Source organism: Panthera uncia, chromosome D2 (assembly GCF_023721935.1).
Source record: "Panthera uncia isolate 11264 chromosome D2, Puncia_PCG_1.0, whole genome shotgun sequence".
Classification (NCBI taxonomy): domain Eukaryota; kingdom Metazoa; phylum Chordata; class Mammalia; order Carnivora; family Felidae; genus Panthera; species Panthera uncia.
This window is the reverse complement of record NC_064818.1, coordinates 44,296,564-44,315,166: the sequence shown is the minus strand read 5'-3', so window position 1 is coordinate 44,315,166 and position 18,603 is coordinate 44,296,564. Positions and strand designations below refer to the sequence as shown.

The following is an 18,603-nucleotide window of genomic DNA, read 5'->3' as shown; positions in this document are numbered from 1 at the left end:
GCTGTCTCAAACTCATCGCACTAATAAATGCTAGAAATGGGTATGTGTTTCTGATCAGAGTTGTTTGCTCTGGGAGAAGTACTGGCTTATATGAAAGATTTGATACTGGTGACTGTTGGTATGGATTAATAAGAATTTCAGTCTACTTACCTGTGTGCTAGAGAGATCTTGTGTGTGTGGGGGGGTGTGTATTCACATAAAGATGGTGAGCTGTTGGAGTGCAGGACCATTTATATGTTTGATTTGGTGGAATGCAGCATATAGCATATTTAAATTATTTAATTTATTTATTTACATTTATTTAGTTTTGAGAGACAGAGAGACAGAGCGTGAGCAGGGGAGGGGCAGAGAGAGAGGCAGACACAGAATCAGAAGCAGGCTCCAGGCTCTGAGCTGTCAGCACAGAGCCTGACATGAGGCTTGAACCCACAAACCATGAGATCATGACCTGAGCTGAAGTCGGACGCTTAACCGACTGAGCCACCCAGGCGCCCCCAGTATATAGCATATTTAAACCCTGATATTTAATTAAGAGTATCTCCCGTTATCAAAGAGCATCTTAAAATTGTCTGGCAAAATTTCTAAAAAATATTCATTTTTTTGTCTTTAGTTAAGATTGTGTCATTTTAAATATTTTCAGTCATGTATTTGGAAGGCAGAAACTTGGGCATTATTCTCAGTGGTTCTTAGTTACCAGTGAGGTCTTTAACTTCTCAGGTCTGCTTCCAAGGAAGGCTCACCACTGAAGTCCATTACCACAGTACCAGTCATGAGGCCACCGCTGTCCTTATAAAAAGAAGAGATTTTTTTTCCTTTCGTCAAAGTAGCATTTAAAAATAAAATTAAAAGTGTGATGCATTAAAATATGAAGTGAAACCATGACAGAGATTGTATTCAATTTATTGATTAATGAAGAAACCAGGAAGTTGGTGAAAGTAGTTCAGAGAAGGTTTGATGATCCAGATTTTTATAGGCAATTGGAATGAATGTTAGAATAAGAACTCTAGGTTAGATTTAGAAAGCCTGGTTTAAGGTCTGACAGGGCAATAGATGATAATCTCTGATGTTATCTTTCCTACTAGAAGAAAAATCTATAGGTTAACATGTAATTTTATTAAGTCTAGGATTTAAACAATGAGTCGTAGTTAACAATTCTCTACATGATTGATAATCCTTGGAAAGGCCTGTTGAATATCAACGTCAACATTAAAAGGACATGCCACCTACCTTTTTGCCTTATATCCATGTTTTAAATAATCTTTTTTAACATCCTATATCTCAAAATTCTAAAATTTGTATGTTTCAGGGGCACCTGGATGGCTCAGTTGGTTAAGCGTCTGACTTCGGCTCAGGTCATGATCTCATGGTTTGTGGGTTCAAGCCTCATGTCAGGCTCTGTGCTGACAGCTCAGAGCCTGGAGCCTGCTTAGGATTCTGTGTCTCCCTTTGTCTCTGCCCCTCCCTCTGCTCATGCTCTGTCTCTGTTTCTCTCTCTCAGAAGTAAACATTTAAAGAAATTAAAAAAAATAACATACGTTTCAAAACATTAACTTTTAGATTCAGATTACAGCAATCCCATATCATTTGCAGGTAGTTAATGGAGAAGTTGCCAAACAAAAAGTACTCTAGGTTTTAACCAGAAGGAGTAATGTACCATGATTTTACAGGCCTATTATTTACAGGCAAAGATTAGAAAAGAAAACATGCTTATTCTATCTGAGGATTTTTTATAGATTGAACATGAACTATTTGAAGACGGGCTCTGTAGTCAGTTCTTATCCATTCAATATTGAATCCCCAACACCTACTTTAGCATAAGTGTGGCATTCAAAGAATTAAGTCATCGAGTGACAGTGACTGGGTAAATATCAGTAATAATCTAATAGAAATTTCTTTGCATTGTGTGTTTGACCAGGTGAACAACAATTGTGTGCTGGCCCCAGGATACTAATCAGAACTTCTGCCTGACTCTCAAAGCACAAGGCTCAGTACCTGCAGAAGCCTTTTACCCATCTAATCCGGGCGTGGGGACAACATGTCTGCACCTAGGAAGGCCACAGCAGAGTCTGGTAGGTTCTCATGCCTCACACACTTTGGGGGATGTGGAGCAGAAGGAACCAGAGCAGTGCTTCTCAGACTATAAATACATGTGGGAACCACCTGTGAATTTGTTGTTAACCTGAAGATTCTGACTCACTGGGTCTGTGCAGGAGTCCAAGATTCTGTACTTCTAACAAGCTGTCACACTTTTGAGTAGCAAGGAATAGATTCTAGTGTTTTATTATACTCTTTCCATAGAACATTTTTCCAATTATGTAAATAATGTTACCTATATAACATGTAATATATAATTATATATAATAATAAATGTAATATGTATTTATTGCAGAGAATTTGGAAAGTACAAACAAGCACAGAAACACAAGGAAGGCTTTTGGTGTGTAATAACTAACACGGTGTTTAGATGAGATGCCACTGTGTCCCAGGTGATCCATATTGTCATTGTCTTGTCTCAAACATTAGCAGCTTGCCATCATTTTTCAACATTTCTTTTATACCTGTCCTCATTCTTTCCATGTTGGGCTCAGCTGCTGGTCCCTCTCCTAGACTGCCCTCCTTGTCATCGGTGTTACTCCCTGGCCTAGAGGGCTGAGCCAGAGCTCTACATAGGGCTGTACTTGCTGGGCTGCTTCTCTGCTGTTTCACCTCTGACTCCAGAAGTCCTTCTGGTCCTGTCTACATTCTGAAAGACATGGAGACAGCTTTTTTTCTCATTGTGGTATTACTTATCCAAGCATATATGTTGTTTCCAGTTTCTTTCCTTCCATCATAGACATTCCTATTGACAACATGTTAACATTTGCAGGTTTATTCTTTGGTTGAATTCCTCCTTTAGGATAAATTCCCAGGATTGGGCTCCTTGAGCTAACAGGTCTGAAATTTTGTATTGCCTTTTTTTTTTTTAAAGTTTATTTATTTATTTTGAGAGAGACAGCACAAGTTGGGGAGGGGCAGAGAGCAAGGGTGAGAGAGAATCCCAAGCTGTGAGATCATGACATGAGCCAAAATCAAGTCAGATGCTCAACTGACTGAGCCACCCAGGCACCCCAAGAATTTTGTACTGCTTTTACTATCTATTGCCAAATTATTTTCCAGAAAAAGTTAATCATATTACCAGGATTATACCAGTTCTACTGTAACCTCACCATATTTGGTGTTATCACAGCAAGAAGAAAGGTAATTTATGAAATGATGTCTTGAGTTTCCTTTTCTCTTCCATTTCTATGATTACTGTTCAGGATTATCTATTTCATTCTGTGTAACTTGATTTTTTTTTAATGTGTGTTCTGCGTTTTCCTTTTTGAGATAGCTATGGACTCACCAACAGTTCTGTCAATTATCTTCTGACCTTCTACTAAAGAATATGATCAAATTTGGGGCGCCTGGGTGGCTCCGTCGATTGAGTGTCTGACTTCGTTCAGGTCATGGTCTCACGATTCTTGGGTTCAAGCCCCGCGTTGGGCTCTGTGCTGACAGCTTGGAGCCTGGAGCCTGCTTCTGATTCTGTGTCTCCCTCTCTTTCTGTCCCCTCTCCCCCCCAATTACTCTCTGTCTCTCAAAGGTGAATAAATGTTTTAAAAAAATAAAAAAAAAACATAAGATAATGATCAACATATACATTTTACTGAGGTCTTTTAAAATACAATTTTGAATCAGTTTCTTTCCTGTTGTATGTTCTAAACACTCCATTCCTTTATTTTAGGTTTTTTGAAAAGGACAAAAACAGCACACAAAAAGATAGTTGAGGCACCCATTTACCCAAGACCTTTGCAATTACTATGCACGTGACCAAACTGGGTGGGTTTTCCTGAAAGAAATTACAATGAAAGTAGCAATTGTCATATTTTATTGGCAGAACTTTTTAGATTCTAAATATATATGGTAACTTACAGCTCTGTTCTTTATTGCCACCTAGTGAATGCAATATTCTTTTCTTGAGGAAAGAGTGTGCTTGTAAAATTGTAAAGTTAAACATATAGATGGATTGAAAGTCCACAGTAAGTGGCGCGTGGGTGACTCAGTCAGTTGAGCATCTGACTATTGGTTTTGGCTCAGGTCATGATCTCATGGTTTCTGAATTTGAGCCCTGTGCGGAGCCTGCTTGGGGTTCTCTCTCTGCCTCTCTCTCTCTGCCTCTCCTGCTGTCTCTCTTTTTCTCTCTCTCTCTCAAAATAAATGAATAAACTTAAAAAAATTAAAAAAATAAAGTCCACAGGAAAAGAGACAGAGCAAGAACCAAGTTACTTTATTTTTTAAAATTTATTTCTTTATTTACATTTTAGTTAGTTAATATACAGTGCAATATTGGTTTCAAAGTAGAATTCAGTGATTCGTCACTTACATAGAACACCTAGTGCTCCTCACAACAAGTGCCCTCCTTAAATCCCATCACCCATCTAGCCCATCTCCCACTCACCTCCCTCCGTCAACTCTCAGTTTATTTTCTATCATTAAGAGTCTCTTGTGGTGGTTTGTTTTCCTCTCTTCTCTCCCCTCCCTCTTCCCATATGTATATTCATCTAATTTGTTTCTTAAATTCCCCATATGAGTGAAATCATATAATGACTTTCTCTAATTGACTTATTTTGCTTAGCATAATATATTCTAGCTCCATCCATGTCCTTGCAAATGGCAAGATTTCATTCTTTCTGATGGCTGGGTAATATTCCATTGTTTGTATATACCACATCTTCTTTATCCATTCTTCAGTCGATGGACACTTGGGCCCTCTCCATAGTTTGGCTGTTGTTGATAATGCTGCTGTAAACGTTGGGATGCACCTACCCCTTTGAATATGTATTTTGTATCCTTTGGGTAAATACCTAATAGTGCAATTGCTGGATTGTAGGGTAGTTCTATTTTTAGTCTTTTTAAGAAACTCCATACTCTTTGCCAGAGTGGCTGCACCAGTTTGCATTCCTACCAGCAGTGCAAGAGGGTTCCCCTTTCTCCGCATCCTTGCCGATACCTGTTGTTTCTTGGGTTGTCAATTTTAGCCATTCTGACGGGTATGAGGTGGTATCTCATTGCAGTTTTGATTTGTGTTTCCCTAATAACGATGTTGAACATCAACAATGTTGATGTTGAACATCGTTTCATGTGTCTGTTAGCCATCTGGATGTCCTTTTTGGAAGAGTGTCTGTTCATGTCTTCATTTCTTAACTGGGTTGTTTGTTTTTTGGATTTTGAGTTTGATAAGTTCTTTATAGATTAGATATTAACCCTTTATTAGATATGTTGTTTGCAAATATCTTCTCCCATTCCAGAGGCTGCCTTTTAGTTTTATTGACTGTTTCCTTCACTGTGCAGAAGCTTTTTATCTTGATGAAGTCACAGTATTTCGTTTTTGCTTTTTTCCCTCTTGCCTCTAGAGACATGTCTAGTAGAAAGTTGCTATGGCAGAGTCAAAGAGGTTGCTGCCTGTGTTCTCCTCTCAGATTTTGATGGTTTCCTGTCTCATGGTTAGGTCTTCCATCCAATTTGAATTTATTTTTGTATATGGTGTAAATAAGTGGTCTGTTTTTCATTTTTCTGCATGTTGCTGTCCAGTTTTCCCAACACCATTTGTTGAAGAGACAGTCTTCCATTGGATATTCTTTCCTGCTTTGTTGAAGATTAGTTGACCATATAGTTGTGGGTCCATTTTTGGGTTTCCTATTCTGTTCCATTGATCTATGTGTCTGTTTTTGATGACTACAGCTTGTAATGCAGCTTGAAATGTGAAATCATGATGCCTCCAGCTTTGCTTTTCTTTTTCAGGATTGCCTTGGCTATTAGGGGTCTTTTGTGGTTCCATACTAATTTTAGAATTTTTTTATCTAGCTCTATGAAGAATGCTGGTGGTATTTTGATAGGGATTTCATTAAATATGTAGATTGCTTTGGGTAGTAGAGACATTTTAACAATGTTTGTTCTTCTGATCCGTGAGCATGGAATGCTTTTCCATTTCTGTGTGTCCTCTTCAATTCTTTCATAAATGTTCTATAGTTTTCAGAGTACAGATCTTATACCTTGTTAGTTAGGTTTATTCGTAAGTATCTTATTGTTTTTGGTGCAGTTGTAAATGGGACTGATTCCTTGATTTCTTTTTCTGCTGCTTTGTTATTGGTGTATAGAAATGCAACAGATTTCTGCATGTTGATTTTATATCCTACGACTTTGCTGAATTCATGTATCAGTTCTAGCAATTTTTCTGTGGATTCTTTTGAGTTTTCTACATAGAGTATCATGTTATCTGCAAATACTGAAAGTTTGACTTCTTCCTTGCCAATTCGTATGCACTTTATTTCTTTTTGTTGTCTGACTACTGAGGCCAAGACTTCCAGTATTGGTATTAGTTGTGGGTCTTTTATATACGGCCTTTATGATGTTGAGGCATGTTCCATCTGTCCCTACTTTGTTGAGGGTTTTTATCAAGAATGGATGCTGTATTTTGTCAAATGCTTTTTCTGCGTCAATTGACAGGATCATATGGTTCTCATCCTTTCTTTTGTTAATGTAGTGTATCACATTGGTTGATTTACGAATATTGAACCAACCCTGCAGCCCAGGAATAAACCCCACTTGACCACGGCAAATAATTCTTTTAATGTACTATTGAAATCAATTTGCTAGTATCATGTTGAGAATTTTTGCGTCCAGGTTCATCAGGGATAATAGCCTTTAATTCTCCTTTTTAGTGGGGACTTTGTCTGGTTTTGGATCAAAGTAATGCTGGCTTCGTAGGAGGAGTTTGGAAGCTTTTGTTCCATTTCTATTCTTTTGGAACAGTTTGAGAAGAATAGGTATTAACTCTTCTTTAAATGTCTGGTAGAATTCTTCTGGGAAACCATCTGGTCCAGGACTCTTGTTTGCTGGGAGATTTTTTTTTTTAAGTTTATTTATTTTGAGAAAGAGAGTGTGAGTAGGGCAGAGAGAGAGGGAGAGAGAGAATCCTGAAAGAATCCTAAGTAGGCTCCGCACTGTCAGCACAGAGCCCAGCATGGGGCCTGAACCCATGAACCATAAGATCATGAACTGAGCCGAAACCAAGAGTCGGACATTTAACCAACTCAACCACCCAGGTGCCCCGTGTTGGGAGATTTTTAATTACTGATTCAAGTTCTTTACTGGTTATTGATCTGTTCAAATTTTCTATTTTTTCCTTTTTTAGTTTTGGTAAGTGTGTGAGTTTCTAGGAATTTGTCCATTTCTTCCAGATTGTCCAGTTTGTTGGAATATAATTTTAGTAGTATTCCCTTATTATTGTTTGTATTTCTGTGGTGTCAGCTGTGATAAAAAATGTGATTTTTATCTATTTGGGTCCTTTCTGTTTTCTTTTTGATGAGTCTGGTTAGGGGTTTATCAATTTTGTTTATTCTTTCAAAGACCCAGCTCTTAGTTTTGTTGATCTGTTCTACTGCTTTTTTTGTTTCTATATTATCTATTTCTGCTCTAATCTTTATTATTTCTCTTCTTCTGCTGGCTTTCAGCTTTATTTGCTGTTTTTTTCCGAGCTTCTTTAGGTGTAAGGTAGGTAGTGTGTTTGGGATCTTTCTTGCTTCTTGAGAGAAGTCCAAATTGCAGTATCCTTTCTTTTTAGGACTGCCTTTGCTACATCCCAAAGGGTTTGGACTGCTGTGTTTTCATTTTCATTTGCTTCCATGAATTTTTTTTCTTTAATTTCCTGGTTAACCATTCATTCTTTAGTAGGATGTTCTTTAACTCTCATGTATTTGAGGGCTTTCCAATTTTTTTCTTGTGGTTGGCTTCAACTTTCATAGTGTTGTGATCTGAAAATATGCATCGTATGATTGATGTTGATGACTGTTGACGACTGATTTGTGACCATGTATGTGATCTGTCCTGGAGAATGTTCCATGTACATGAGAAGAATATGTATTCTGCTACTTTAGGATGAAATGTTCTGAATATATATATCTATTAAGTCTATCTGGTCCAGTGTGTCATTCAAAGCCGTTACTTCCTTGTTGATTTTCTGCTTACATGGTCTGCCCATTGTTGTAAGTGGGGTGTTAAAGTCCCCTACTATTATTGTATTATTATCAATGAGTTTCTTTATGTTTGTTATTAATTGATTTATATATTTGGGTACCTCCAAGTCAGGGGCATAAATATTTACAATTGTTAGCTCTTCTTGATGAATGGATTCCTTAATTATGATATAATGCCCTTCTTCATTTCTTGTTACAGTCTTTGTTTTAAAATCTAGTTTGTTTGATACAAGTGTGGCTCCTCTGGCTTTCTTTTGACATCCATTAGCATGATAAATGGTTGTCCATCTCCTCACTTTCCATCTGCAGGTGTCTTTAGGTCTACAGTGAGTCTCCTGTAGGCAGCATATAGATGAATCTTGTTTTTTTTTTTTATCCATTCTGATACCCTATGCCTTTTGATTGAAGCATTTAGTCTGTTTACATTCAGAATGATTATTGAAAGATAAATTTCATGCCATTTGTTACCTGTAGAGATGATGTTTCTAGTGATGTTCTCTGGTCCTTTCTAGTCTTTGTTGCTTTGGTCATTTTTTTTCTCCACCCAAAGGGTCCACCTTAAAATTTCTTGCATAGCTGGATTAGTGTTCATGAACTCCTTTAGTTTTTGTTTGTTGGGAAACTCGATCTCTTCTGCTATTCTGAATGACAGCCTTTCTGGATAAAGAATTCTTGGCTGCATAATTTTCCCATTCAACACGTTGAATATATCCTGCCACTCCTTTCTGGCCTGCCAAATTTCACTGGACAGGTCTGCTGCTTACTTTGTGTGCCTACTTTTGTAGGTTAAGGACCTTTTGCTCCTAGATGCTTTCAGAATTCTCTTTATCTTTGTATTTTGCAAGTTTCACTATGATATGTCATGGTGTTGACCTGTTTCTGTTGATTTTGAAAGGAGCTCTCTGTGCCTCTTGGACTTGAATACTTGTTTCCTTCCCCAGATTTCTTTTCAGCTAAAATTTGTTCCAATAAACCTTATGCTCCTTTTCCCCACTCTTCTGGGAATCCTATGATACAGATGTTGTTCCATTTTATGGTATCACTAAATTCCCTAAGTCTCCTCTTGTGATCTAATAGTTTTTTTTCCCTCTTCTTTTAAGCTTCATTGTTTTCCATAATTTTATCTTCTATATCACCTATTCTCTCCTCTGCTTCTTTAATCCTCATTTTGACTGTATCCAGTCAATTTTGCATCTGTTATCACATTTTTTATTTGAGCCTGACTAGTTTTTATGTCTTTGATCTGTGAAGCAAGGGTTTCTCTGTTGTCTTCTATGCTTTTTTCAAGCCCAGCTGGTAGTCATATGACTGTTCTGAATTCATCTTCAGATATTTTGCTTCTATCTTTTTTAAATTTTCTTAATGTTTATTTATTTTTGAGACAGAGAGAGTGAGTGAGAGAGAGAGTGGGGGAGGGGCAGAGAGAGAGGGAGATAGAGAATCTGAATCAGGCTCCAGGCTCCAAGCTGTCAGCACAGAGCCTGACATGGGGCTCGAACTCATGAACCGTGAGATCATGATCTGAGCAGAAATTGGAAGCTTAACTGACTGAGCCACCCAGGTACCCCATATCTGTGTTTTTTTGAAAAAAAAAACACCTTTTTTTAATGTTTATTTATTTTTCAGAGAGAGAGAGAGAGAGAGAGAGAGAGAGAGAGAGAGAGAATGAGCATGAGAATGAGCAGGGGAGGGGCAGAGAGAGAGAGGGAGACACAGAATCCAGAGCAGGCTCCAGGCTCTGAGCTGTCTGCACAGAGCCTGATTCAGGGCTTGAACCCACAAACCGTGAGATCATGACCTGAGCTGAAGTCGGATGCTTAGCCAACTGAGCCACCCAGGGGCCCCTTACTTATTATATCTGTTTTGAGCAAGTCTCTGGATGTGATTTCTTCTTGACCTTTCTTTTGGGGGGAATTCTTCCATCTTGCCATTTTGGCTATGTTTCTGTCTTGTGTGTGTTTTGAAAGCTTGTTATATTTCTTGCACCTGAGAGTACTGCTATATTTAAAAGGCATCTCACACTGTCCAGAGCCTGACGCTTCAGGAAGTGTTTCTGGTATGTGCTGTGTGTATTCTGCTGTTGCATTTTGGCTGCCCTTTCCCACTGGTCAATCAGAGTTCCTTCTTGCTTGTCATGTGGTGTTTGGACCTTTAACTAGGTGTGCTTTGATTTGTTTGTTAAAATAAGCCTTGCACCTGCCATGCTGTCTCCCTCCAACTGTGGAGATCCTTCTGCCAGGCCACAGATCGATTTCCTAAGTGTTCCACATGATCTGACCTCAACACAGCTGTGTTTGATGGATGTGGAAAGCCCAGGGTCCCCCTACTTCTCTGTCAACTTAACTCGTTCACCCTAAGAACTAAATTACTTTAAATGAATTAAAATCTGTAGTCACATACACAGTCCCCAAATCACCTTTAAAAGCATTTATAGTGTTCATGGAATTCCAGCTGAATTTATATTCTCTTTTCTGGGCTCCCTTAAGCCTTTATTTATATTCTTATTTGAGTGCTTGTTTTATTGTCTCATGTTATAATTACTTTTATACTTCCTTATTGAAGTACAGACTTCTTGAGGATAAAGGTTGAGTCTTTTTCTTCTTTGCTTAAGCACGCTCAGTGCTTTGTATATTGTAAATATATAATGTTTAATAAATGTTGAGTTGAACGTGATTTCAGAGCTGCTCTTAGTGGTGGGAAAAATCAAAGAACAAAAGAGGTACCCCGATCTGTGGTTTCTGCAATATATTGTCCTTAAAGAAATGACAGATTAGCAGTTTTGATTTATGCCAAATTTTGATGAACCAAACAGATAGCTTATGACACATTAAGTGAATGAAATGATCTTTAAGAACTGAGCTTCACTAAGAACAAGAGGGATTAAACCAATCTCCATCTAGAGTAATCTAGAGCAGCCCTGGATCAAGACGAAGCTTTCTTCATCCTGATAGTGTAATTGTTCTCCTTCCTGGCTACCCTAAGATTAGGATGACCCAAACCTCCAAACCCCAGGAAATTATTTGTTTGGAGAATTTCATGGCCCTGAAGCTTCCCTGGAATCCCTTTGCAAAGTGAAATAGGTGCTTGAATTTAGCAATGTTTGCTGAAGTCAGGAGTCATCCTTTTAGGATTCCAAAAGTGGTAGAATACACAGGAGATTCATTTACTAGTTTAACTAGTTTACTAGCCATTTATATGTCCCATTGGCAAAGTCTATGTGAAGATCATCAGCCTTCTTCATGTTTTAGTCTCCTTAAAGCTTAACCACAGTGACCTGAAATTTCTGGTGATTTTGATGCATCAGGTCCGGTATTCTGAATTATTCAGAACCGTGTAGGCCCTAAGCTAGCTACCTAGCCCAGAGTTTATGCTACTCTCTGTTAGTTCCTGAGGATCCTGGAAGAGAGCATCATTTTCATTATGGTAAATGTCCAGGCCACAATAGACCAGTAGGTTCTTTGCGCTAGTTCACTTTTAGTTTTTATAGCCAACCCCACTTTTTCTTGAGATACTTCTTTATCACCTTCCCACCCATGTGTCTGAGAAAGGGCAACATTTGTACCTTGTACTTTTTAAGGTTCTCTAAGTTCATGTCCCCTTATCAATAAGCCAGATGGGGTATTTAGAGGAGTCACTGGGAAGTACGTTTGGTACTGTGCCTCATATGAGTACAATGACAGGCTGCATAGCTCCTAAATAAATGTTGAAATAACGTACAGCAGGTCATGAGATCAGTCCACACATCTTTCCTAATAATTATGTCCTTCCCTCTTAGTTCTCCTCTCTCTAGAATCATCCTGACTCTGGCCATTGGTCAAGGGGTCTCCATCCACAAGAAAGATTTATAGGATACCACACCAGAGGCTGCTACTAGCCTAGCTACTAGGCTACTAGGCCTCGGCTGCTAGCAGCCTCGGCTGCTACTAGGCCTCGGCGAGCCTTGCTCGCCATTGGAAAAATCCCACAGGCTTACCCAACTCCTGTGAAATCTCTACCACCTGACCCTTCAAGAAACCACATTCTGGATTTTTCCTAAATCACTGAAGTAATAAAGGTTGCCATCTTTCTACTACCATTAATTAATTCATTCACATTCTCCCTGCTTTTTAACTTCCTGACCATTCCGATATGCCAGTGTATAAAGCCATGCACCTGGACTTTCAGGACATGCTCTACAAATAGCCTTCTTCAAGGCCTGCTCCAGTGCCTGAGCCGAGGAAAAAAGGTTGGACACCAGAGTAATTCATAGGAGCTTGAGGCTCAGACTTTTTTAGGGACAGGATCTCAGACTGAGCAAAAAAGGGACACCTTGCCTTATCCCAAGGCTAGGGAATCTAGGAATGAGTAGGGTGGGACAAGAGGATGTTCTCTCCAGCCTGGTGCTTTTAAACTTTCATGTCTGCCCATAAACAACACATGAGCACACATAAAAATGGGTCTCTTATGTGTGTTCATTTTCATGGACCATAAATTAAAGAATTTATGGCCTTGTGCCTTGTATGACTTTCCATTTCATATTTCATTCCTTGCACAGATGCCTAGCGCCTCTTCTCCAGTTTTGACCTGTTCCTTTCCTTCTTTGATTTTTATTTGCACTCTTCTTCTGGCCAAGGGATTTTCCTGGTCTTGGGAAAATACCATTTTAATCTACTAATCTAGAACCTGTGATAGAAGTCCACACCCTAACAGAAAAGCTTTCCATGTTGCCCAACACCTTGCATTTGTCCAGATCTGGTAAAAGTACTCTTATTGCTAGAGAAACGTGATAAGATGGACCACACAATGACAGTTGGTAACAAAATTCATCGTTCCACAAACATTTTTCTAGTGCATGTTTTGGCTTGGCCAGACATGGAAGGGAAGGGGAGTAGAGAAAGCATGGTCTCTCCCAAGAAGATTACAATATACTGTGGACATTTGTATGCAGGTAGATTGTAATAGAAATGTTTATCTTGTAATAGTCATATGGGGAAAGTGCTATAGTAATCTCAGCGGATTTGGAAAAGGAACTAAACAAGGTAAAATATAGTAAGAATAAAATTAAAGTTTTTTGTTTGTTATGTTAAAAATTCAGCTCTGAATATGACCAAGGTAAACTGTTTAAAATGTATTTAGGAGACAAGAACCTGAGCAATCCTTGCACTAAAACATGGCAGACTAAGTACAGGCTTTAGTGTATGCTCCCTCTAGAAATCCTACTAAAGAGGTAGTGAGGGAATGGAAAGATGTAAAACCATACAGACATCTTGACAGGAGAGGAGGCACTGGAAGGTGAAAGAGTCTAACCATTTTGGAAGATGGAAGGCAGATGAGTGATGACTTTAGCAGAGCAGAGGAGAAGAAACCCACTGCCAGAAAGGGATGAGGTAGGAGAAGCTGCCAATAAGAAATAGCTAGATTTTTGCATTAGAACTAAGAAGTATTCAGGAATTGAAGGTACTGAGTGAAACAGGAAAATTATTGAAAGCCTGTAATATTAGAATTTTCTAGACACAAGACAGTTGTTCTTTTCTTACCTTGGCTAAACACAGGAGGCTTGCTCTGTAGAGGTGGAGGTGGAGGAGTTGTTTGGTTTGGAGGTTGGCTGGACTGGGAGGGGAGAGGGCTGCTACACTGAAAATGGAGTGGTAGTAGAAAGTTTGTGCTTAGCACAAGGTTAAGACTCTCCCTCCCTCCTTCCCATCAACCGTCCATTTTCTTCCACTCAGCTGTTAACAATGCTGGTAGCCAGGTTTATACACCATAGGCAGGAAATCAGAGGATTTATCTCTGGGGAAATTGGCTTTTCTGAGGAAACATCTACAGACTTTGGGAAGTTCTCAATTAAAGGACAATGTATGTGTATCTCCCTCTGTCTTTGAATTTTCATATAACAAGGACTACTTACTACTAGTCAAAGACAAACACACACACACACACACACACACACACACACCTTCTTAATATCTTAGTGTTATGCATGAATGAATGGCCAAAGGTTACCAGATAGATATCTAAGGAAAGCCTTTGAGTAAAATAAACAAATGGGAAAAGAATGAATTCAGATAGCGCCTGGGTGACTCAGTCGGTTAAGTGTCTGACTTCGGCTCAGGTTATGATTTCACAGTTCATGGGTTCGAGCCCTGTGTTGGGCTCTGTGCTGACAGTTCAGAGCCTAGAGCCTGCTTTGGATTCTGTGTCTCCCTCTCTCTCTGCCCCTCCCCTGTTCATGCTTTGTCTGTCTGTCTGTCTGTCTGTCTCTCTCTCTCTCAAAAATAAATGTTAAAAAAAATTTAAAAAAAGAATGAATTCAGAGACAATGCAGGTAGAAAACAAATAAGTAAATACTGTAATTAATATGCTTAGAGAACTGAGACAATAGTGCAACAAGAAACGCGAACAGGATTGTCAAAACAAGGACCAATCAATCAATAAAAAGAGCTGTTAGAAATTTAGCAACTGCTAACAGAAATATCAGAATTGAATATAAAGTTAGATATATCTTTCAGAAAATAGGATAAAGAGATAAAAAATAGAGAAAAGATAAGATTAGAGGATGAATTCAAGATAGTCTGCATGTAACTAATAGGAATTCAGGAAAAAAAAAAGCAACTGAGGAGCTACTTACTAAAAAGTTCACAGACTGAAGGACATAAGTTTCTAGGTTTGAGAGTGAGTTCAAGTACTAGTGAAACAAAAGGAAAAAAAAGACACCACATCAAGGAACATTACTGTAAAATTTCCACTCACAGGGGAAAATCCCAAAAGCTTTCAGTGAGGGTGAATAAAACAGGTCCCAGGTTGTGCATTAGAGTCAGAATAGCATCATATTGGGGCACCTGGGTGGTTCAGGCAGTTAAGCGTCCAACTTTTGATTTCAGCTCCGGTCATAATCTCGTGGTTTGGTTCATGGGATCAAACCCTGAGTTGGGCTCCATGCTGCCAGCACGGAGCTTGGGATTCTCTCTTTCCCTCTCTTTCTGCCTTTCTCTCTCTCTCTCTCTCTCTCTCTCTCTCAAAATAAATAAATAAATAAACTTAAAAAAAAAAAAAGAAAAGCATCATATTATTAACTTATCAAATTATCTCACTGGAAGCTACAGTAAAGGACTTCTCAGACATGAAGTAAGTTTTATCACATTTATTTTCAATGTAGAATAAGACAGGAATTGAAGGGAGTGGAATAAGGAAGTAGGGATGTGAATCCTGGAGAAAAGAACCTAATAGTAGATGTTACACCAGTGTACAAATGTGCCAAGAGCTATTGTGAAAAGGCATGTTCTGTGGTGCTCCAGAGGGCAGGGCATGGAATCCGAGATTACAAAGGGAGACTCTGGCTGAACTTGTGAATGACCTGTGGTATTCAGTGATGAAATCATGATTGTCTGATATGAGCCTATATAAGTTTGAATAGAATCATATAAGGGAATCTCTTGAGAGACTGCTAGACTATTAAATATAAAATCTAACTAGACGATGAGATGCTATTGTAACAATAAATGCCATTATGTATATAAATTAGTAGAGAGGAAGCTGTTATAGGCACAAAAAGTGGGTCAGTAAATCTAGCAGGTTTTTTAGTTTTAAAAAATTCTTAACAGAGCCCTGCATTCCTTTAAAGAAGGTAGGTTATTTAAAAAGTGCAAGGTCTAGTAAACTTGAAGGTTTTTCACTTATTCAAATCAAATTTTGAAAGCCTCAGACTTGACAAAATTCTCAAAAGCATTGTAGACAAGGAGACAATCCCTTTTTTCTAAAGGTTAAAATCATATATGCTTGAAAAATCACTCAGCATTCAAGTGTCACTTCATTTAGCTACCTTGTATTAGAGGAAAACCCTTCCAAATATGGAAAAAAGCTGTCTCAAGTAATTTATTCAACTCATTAAATAATCAGGGAGTAGTGCTGGTTGAAAGAGCATTTTGAGCAACAGGGTATGTGTTGTCTATTAAGGAAGGCATTTCGAAATAACTTTGCTGAATTAGAAATAAAACTGATTAGTGTTCTACAGGGCATCAAAACCACAGCCTTTCTGTCAGGGGGCTCTTAACAAAATATTATTAAATTAATAACTTTACTTCTGATATGAATATATAACCTGCAATTTTAGTTATTTAATTATTATAACTTTATTTAATTATTTAATTTTTAGTTATTTAATTTAATTAAAATTAATTTAATTTTTAGTTATTTAATTATTTATAACTTACTGTGCTGTATGTCACCAACTGTTTTGACTCAGTAGAACTTTATGAAGTTTGAAAGCCTTTGAAAGGGCAGTGGGATAGAAATCAGGGAAATTTAGGATGGTCTATTAGATTTCCATTTTATGGATGTCTTAATTTATTAATTGTCCCATAATTGAAGGACATTTTGGGTTTTTTTCCCCAAATTTTTATTGTCCCAAACAGTACTATAGTAAACATCCTTGTTCTTCGATCAATATTTACATGTGTCAGTATTTCTTTATGAGAGATACATAGAGGAGGGATTTCTAGTTAAAATTTATGTACATTTAAGGGGATTGATACTATTTCAATTTACTTTCCCTTTAGCCTATTTCCCTAAACCCTCATCAATAGTGAATGTTATCCATTTTAATGATTTTTCCCAACTGATCAGTTAAAGTGGTATCACACTATTTTAATAAGCATTTTCCTGAATGCTGGCAAGGTTGTCATCTTTTTTATTTATTAGGCTATTTCCATTTCATTTGAATTTTCTGTTTTTTTTTTGTTTTTTAAAAAATTCATATATTCTGTATTTTATAGCTAGTAACCTTATCTTGAATACATAAATCAAAAATCTCCCAGCTTCTAGCTTGTCCTTTTTTCCTTGAATTTTTATTGAAATACAATAGAGTACTACCTCAATATAGTTTATTTTATATACATATGATAAAGTACTCATAAATGTACAAGCTCAGTGAATTTTCACAAAGGGAGTGCACCTTTGTAACCAGAACTCAGATCAAGAAGCAGGATGTTACCAGAATCCTAGTGCATCTTTTGAGTCCCTTTCTCTAAGGATAACTACTGCCCTTACTTCTAATACCTTAGTTTAATTTTGCTTGCTTTGGATCTTTATGTAAATGGAATCACATTTTATGTACTTTTTTGAGTCTGACTTCTTTTACTTAATGTTTTATTTGTGAGATGCAAACATGTTACTGTATGTAGTTGTGACTTGTGCATTCTTACTGCTGAGTAATATTCTACTCAATGGATATACTACAGTTTGTTTATTCATTGTTTTAAGTAAACAGAGGGTTAGTAGTCTTTATTACAAATGGTACTGCTATGAATATCCATGTAAATGTCTTTTGGTGAATATATACATAGGATATATACATAGGATATGTACATAGGGGATATATACATAGGAATATATGTACATTGGGGATATATACATAGGAATGAGATGCTGGTTCATAAAGTATGCATCTGTTGAGGTGTAGTAGCCGTGCCTACCAATTTTCCAAAGTGGTTAATCCACCAGCAGCGTTTGAAAGTTTCAGTGGTTCCACATCCTCGTCAAAACTTATTTGTATTATTTGTGTTTTTCACTTTGTCAACCTAGTGGCTGTGTAGTAACATTACATTTTGATTTTAATTTTTATTTCCTTGTTGATTAGTGAAGTTAAGTACTTTTTCATATCCTTCCTTATCTATTCTTTTTATCTGTGTTAGCTGTTCAGACACTTTTCCTGTTCTTCTATTAGGTACTCTCATTTTCTTATTCATTTGTAGAAGTCCTTTTTTTAAAAACATATTTATTTTGAGAGAGCGAGAGCACACATATGTGTGCATGCTGGGGAGGGACAGAGAGATGCGGAGGAAGAGTGAATCCCAAGCAACACAGAGCCTGTTGCAGGACTTGAACTCACAAACCATGAGATCATGACCTGAGCCAAAATCAAGCATTGGACGCTTAACCGACTGAGCCACTCATGTGCCCCCATTTGCAGAAGTTCTTTATGTGTCATTTAAATGAGTTTATTATAGGATATATGTATCGCAAATATCTTTTCCCATTCTGTAGTTTGTCTTTACTTTTTTTTAAGGTTTTTTTTTTTTTTAAGTTGTCTCTACACTTCATGTGGGGCTCCAACTCATGACCTCAAGATTGAGTTGTATGCTCTTCTGACTGAGCCACCCTGGCACTCTTGCCTTTTTACTTTCTTAATAATATCATTTGATGAAGAGAAATTTTTAATTTTAAGGAAGTCCAGTTTTTCAATGTTTTTCTTTATGACTGGTGTTTGTTTTAGGAATATTCACTTTCTGAAGGTCATGAAGATATTTTCTTATATTTTCTTCTAAAGGCTTATTGTTTAACTTCTCAAATTTAGATCTGTGATCCTTCTGGAATGTTTGAATATGGATATTTAATTGAACCAGCACCAGGTAATTAAAGACTTATTTTTTTTTAAATATGTTCATGAGAGGTAGTGGTGTTTTCTTTTAATATTCTTGTCTTTTTTTTGATAGCAGGGGATGTCTGGTGTCATAAAGCGTTTTGGGGACGTATTCTATCTTCTTTTATTTTCTGAAATTCTCTGTGTAGAATT

The 18,603-nt window shown here is 37.6% G+C and overlaps 1 protein-coding gene across 5 annotated transcripts in view; it reads left to right on the top strand.

Moving 5' to 3' along the window:
* The window catches only part of PTPN20 (protein tyrosine phosphatase non-receptor type 20), a 109,534-nt gene that overhangs the window by 17,663 nt on the left and 73,268 nt on the right, over positions 1-18,603 (top strand). For all 5 annotated transcript variants that reach the window (XR_007460927.1, XR_007460926.1, XM_049646304.1 and 2 more), the window contains exon 2: positions 1,916-2,069. Coding sequence is in view for 3 of the 5 variants with exons in the window: in XM_049646304.1 (XP_049502261.1) it covers positions 2,036-2,069 (34 nt within the window). In the remaining 2 variants the exon portion in view is untranslated. The remainder of the gene's footprint in view (positions 1-1,915; positions 2,070-18,603) is intronic.